Here is a 5535-nt window from a genome sequence, read left to right on the forward strand (position 1 = left end):
CATAACACGTTTAAAATGCGCGGTTAAAACATCGATTATATCGCAAATCTATTCTTTTGCGCCTTTTTCTTAAGTAAACGTTAAATTTTAAAATATCGGTAGACTTTACAGAAATCCCATTGTCGCTGGCCCCACGGAGTTGCCTTCAACGGCCGATTTCCACCCCGCGAGTAGAAAGGTTACTTCAGGCTGACTGCCGTTGTAAAGCCGTTTTATTCTGGAAATATTCAGTTAGAACATAACCTACCACAATTCTGTTAACTAAGAGACGCTTCACTCAAATCCAAAACTGCTAGTTTGGACACGGGACGCATCATTATCCTAGATAGGCCGTTGTCGCTCACGCGTACTCTAACGCGTCTGAAGACTCCATCCACTCCATGATAGACCTCCTCGATGATTCCCTTGCGCCACTCTCTTCGGGGCAAGGCTGGATCGCAAACGAAGACCATGTCACCCTGGCGAATCGGCTCCGTCCTCCGGCACCACTTCTCGCGGCGCACAAGTGTAGGCAGGTACTCCAAGACCCACCTTTTCCAGAAACGGTCCCTCAGTAGCCGTGCTATCCTCCATTGCTTCCGTGTAGCGCACTCCTTGGGCAGCTCCACGTCTCCGCCAGGCGTTTCTGGCAAGTTGGCTACTCCTCTGAGTAGATCATTTGGCGTCAGAGGCGCCTCCTGGTCCGCATCCACCGGCAAGTGGCTGAGCGGACGCGAATTGACTATGTTCTCCGACTCGATTAGAAAACTCTCCAGTACGTGATCCCGCGGCGCCACCTCTTTCAGTGTGTGGCGCAGGACTCTCTTGACGCACTGCACCATTCGCTCCCAGACTCCTCCTTCAGATGGGTTTATTGGGCAGTTAAAAACCCACTCGATGCCTCTTGAGCTCTCCTTGAATTCTTTCCGGCTCGAACACATCACCAAATCGTCGGGCTTCCCTGTCAGCTACGACGAAGTTCTTGCCGTTATCACTGCGCAGCTTGTACACTGGCTCTCTACGGCAGACGAAATTCCTGATCGCAATTATGCAGGAATCCGTCGACAGGTCATGCACCAACTCCAGATGTATCGCCCTGGTCGTCAAGCACGTGAACAGGGCTACCCATCGCTTCTCCATGCGTCGAGCCACAGTTACCATCAATGCCCCAAAAAAATCCAGTCCAGTGTTCTCAAACTGCCATCCGTTGGCCTCCAAGCGATCCTCCAGGAAGGATCCCATCATCGGCGGCACCGGCCGCGCTCGTTGTAACTTACACACGTTACATGCTGAGATCACCTTCCGTAGGACTCGTCTCAGCTTCGTGACCCAGAACCTCATCCGGATCTCAGCAATCGTCGCATCCACATTCTGATGCTTCATCTTGTCGTGAAAATGGTACACAATCCGTAAGACTGTGTCGATGCGATCTATGTAGGGCATCAGCCCTCGAATGTCGCTTCCATTGGCGACGGCCTTGCAATCCTCTATCGCCCGCATCTCATCGGGAAATGCCTCTCGTTGCGCCTGTCTGACCAACAGGTTCTCCGCCGCATCACACTCTGCTGCGGTAATTCCGTATTCCTCGAGCTCGCTTCTTTGTCTACGACACCGGCGCGTAAACCTTAAGACCCAGGCTGTGGTCCTGAGTAGCCGATTGTAGCTCGAGAATTTCCGAAATGAAATAAAAAAGTCGTTTGCCGCGACCAACGCAAACTCACTTGAGACTTCCACGACGTCGTTTATATCCAGATCTCGTTCAACTCCAGATTCAGGCTGTGGCCAGCTACCCGCTGGCTGCCTCAAAAACGCCGGTCCGCTTAGCCATCGTGACTGCTGACTGAGGTCCACGTGGCATTGCGAACGCGTTGCATCATCCGCCGCATTGTCGGCGGTTGGCACCCATCTCCATTGGGTTACCTTCGTCGACTCCAAGATTTCGGCCACACGATTACCGACAAACTGTTTGTAACGGCGATGTGTGCTGCCGATCCATCGAAGCACCGTCTTGGAGTCCGACCATAGCACAATATCATTGATGGCCACGCTGTGTACCAGCCTGACAGCGTCCATCAGTCTTGTTCCAAGAACTGCTGCCTGCAGCTCCAGCCGTGGGATTGACATTGTTCGCATCGGAGCGCACTTTGTTTTGGCACGTACAAAGCTCACTAGCACGTCATCGTCCTCATAAGTGACCCTCCAGTAGGCCACTGCCGCGAAGGCTGATTGGCTCGCATCCACGAAGACGTGCAACTCTATTCCCCGTACAAGTCCGCGCCCAAAATAATGGCGAGGACATCGGAACTGTCCCACGGCGTCCATCTCTTTACGCCAATTCACAATGGCTTTGTTGATCTCATCCGGTAGTGGTTCATCCCACTGCACTTTCTGCCTCCAGATCTCTCGCAACAGCAACTTGGCTGTTATCATGAGACAGCAAAGAAATCCCAGAGGATCAAACGTAGACATAACCAAGCTCAAAAACTCCCTCTTGGTAGGGACTCGTTCTCCGTTTACTACGCTGCTCGGAGTTCGATGATACTTCACGTTAAACTTGAAGCAATCCGTGGCTGCCTGCCAATACATTCCCAGAATTTTCTGTTCAGACTCACCCCATCCGACGCACCTCACGTGTCCTGGTGAACCCAATGCTGTCTCCTCAACGGGTGAACTGGATAAAAACTGGCATAGCTCGAATCCAGCGTTCGCATGTATCTCCTTCACTCGGGTAGATACGCTGATGGCCTCGCTCTCGGTAGCGAAGCTGTCCACATAGTCATCCACATAATGACAGTCGATGATGACCTTGACTGCTCTCGGATCCGAATGCTCAAACTGTTTGGCATTCACAGTCTTCACGTAATGCGCAGCACTTGGCGAGCAGGCTGCTCCGAAGGTCATCACGTTCATCTCGTAAACATCAGGATCCCTGTTGTCGTTGCCATCTCTCCACAGGAAGCGTTGGGAAAGTCTATCCTCGGGACGGATCAGAACTTGGTGGAACATTTCCTTGATGTTCCCACATACTCCGACGGCTCCTTCTCTAAAGTGAAAGAGCTTCATCTTCTTCTCGACATTGACCAACCGCTTGTACGCCATGTCATAGCTTGGTGGCAGCACAATGTGGTCGTCCTTCCATAGTAAACCTGTCTGGTAGCGTGGGCCCACTTTCATCGTCGTGTCTTCGAGTATCCTTTGTGCCCGCACATCATCGCTGCCTGCGACTGGTGGCGCGAGCTTCACACCAAAGTTCTCAATATCAAAGTAGTCTTCCACCATCCTCTGAACAGTGGCATCCGTTGGCACGGTTAAAAGGCAAGACATCGGTGATGGCGAGATTGGCCCAAAGACAACCCAGCCCAGCTCGATTGCGGCCGCATACGGTCCCTGTCTGGCAAACCGTCGCGTTCGTAGTGGCAATCCCAAGTGTCCGTGATCAAGCCCAATCAGCTACTTTGGCACCACGTTGCTGTAGGGTCTCATCGGCAGTCGTGCGTCCTTATGCACGCCTTGAACATCTCGTCGGTGTAGGGTCTGCATCGGCAAGCTCAGGTCCGGAACGGAATACGCTTCGCAAGGCATGGCGAACTTGCTTGCCCATTCCACTGATTTGCAGACTCACGACGTTGGTAGGCTGTCTGGTTGCTCTAGCTCCAAACCACTGTATATTAAGTTGTCGACGCTCACCTTGAACACCAAGGTCTCTCCGTAGCTCGGCGTCGATCATCGTTACGGACGATCCCTCATCCAGGAGTGCGTACGTATCCACTCGTCGACCAGCCCCGTACAGTGTGACTGGTAATATACGGAACAGTAGACGGCCTCCTTCTGCGTCGACACAGCTTAAATTCCTCTCTACGGGCGTCTCCGCTCGCTGCGGAGTTCCTCCGTTCTGGGTACGCCTGGAAACTGCTGACTGCTGGTTTCCCTCGTTGTACCTTCTATCGCTGCCTTGTTGCGGCGATCTTCTGCGTTGGCTGTCCGCCTGATGCAGCATGCTGTGATGCCTCTGCCGGCATCCATTAAATTGACACTCACCATGCGAGTTGCAGGATCTAGTCATGTGACCACTTTGTAGGCAAGTAAAGCATAATCGATGCCTTCTCACATATCTCCACCTGTCCGGCGGCGAAGCTCCAATGAATTCTCTGCAGTCCCTGACTGCATGTTGTCCTCCACAAATTGGACAACTTCTGGGGCGGCACTGTTGATCGCCTTGGTTATGGTCGATGCTTGCGTGCAGCAATCGACGCCTTGGTTCTTTCCCTTCGACGTCCACGATAGTACACACTACATTCGCGTACTCCGTCAACCAAGCACTGAAATGCACAATGGTTGGGAAAGGTGTAATCGTCGCAGCATGCCTTGCCCACTCCACACGCTTGCTGGTAGGGAGCTTGGCCACAAGGTCTTCCATTAGTGTTGGATTCCCCAAATGCTGATCTGCCTTTGCTGACTGCAAGAAGGCTGTGAGGTTACTCACATGGGTTGCGAAGGGTACAATCTTCGCCAGGTTGTGCTCCGAAATGGGGGGCACCTCTCGAATACCACTCAGCTGGCTGCGAATAAGTTGCTCCGGTCGGCCATACCTAAAGCGCAGCTGCTCTACCACAGCGCTGACATTCCTTGGATGGATCAGGAGAGACTTACGGTCTCACGTGCCTCATCCTTCAGCGCCTTTAGCAAGCGTTGGTTGTTCTCCAAATCCGTGCAGTTGTACGCTTGAGTTGTCTCGGTAAACGCACAATAGAAGATCGGCCAGTCCTCTGGCTGACCACCAAATACTGGCAGATCAGTAAGCTTGCGTGGCATGTAGTTCCCACTGTTCCCGTTCGGCGTCATCCAGGATCCAGCTATTGACGTCGGCGTCAGTATGTTCTGGATGCTCACACCCGGCGGTGCAAAACCATGCGCTTCTTGGTCTGAGGAACTTGTGAGATGGTTCCGAAGACGCCTAGCTGGGGCGACCAAGCGGGTCGCAGGTTGCGGATAGCGGACGACCGCAATCGAGGCCAACTGTGAATAAGCTGGTGGTAGAAGTCAAGCACTAAATCGTGGACAGAAACCCCAGCAAATAAGCGGTCCCGGACAACCAGCGGGTATCTTGCAACGAAGCAGTACCGACGATGCGATTTGTTCAGCCGAATCTAAACAGTTGCTTTACACAATCCCAATATCCCTCACACACTACCTACCCACTTCCTCTCCCAAACAACATCTCACTCCGGGCCGAACTACGGTGTAATTCGGACCGTGCCAAGAGTCAGCCTGGCTGGGGGCCCGGATCAACAACTAGCTCAGTCGCAAACGGTGGGCTCAGGGAGATGGCGACCCCCTGTTCTACCTACCGCCTTACCCGGGTACCGCGGATCTCTGCCCGGGCGGACCTTTCCCCTTCTCCGCAGCTCGTGGGACCAATTATGGAAGCATCAAACAAAAATAATAAAAAATCAGAGACGGGTACTCTCAACAAACCCAACACTGCAATGACGAACGTTGGCTCCGTTGCAAGCACCAGTAAGGCTCAGAAAGGGCCTCATCCCAAACAAGGGGTGA

The 5535-nt window shown here is 53.0% G+C and overlaps 1 protein-coding gene across 1 annotated transcript; it reads right to left on the bottom strand.

Moving 5' to 3' along the window:
* Positions 1-257: 257 nt before the first annotated feature.
* On the bottom strand, positions 258-3976 carry LOC138914922 (uncharacterized). The gene is made up of 4 exons (XM_070219628.1): positions 3667-3976; positions 3434-3584; positions 924-3370; positions 258-838 (listed from the first exon to the last, which is right to left on the bottom strand). The coding sequence occupies exons 1-4, from the start codon at positions 3974-3976 to the stop codon at positions 258-260; spliced, it is 3489 nt and encodes a 1162-aa protein (XP_070075729.1).
* Between the last annotated feature and the right edge of the window lie 1559 nt (positions 3977-5535).

The sequence above is a fragment of the Drosophila takahashii genome, chromosome 2L (genome assembly GCF_030179915.1).
Source record: "Drosophila takahashii strain IR98-3 E-12201 chromosome 2L, DtakHiC1v2, whole genome shotgun sequence".
Classification (NCBI taxonomy): Eukaryota; Metazoa; Arthropoda; class Insecta; order Diptera; family Drosophilidae; genus Drosophila; species Drosophila takahashii.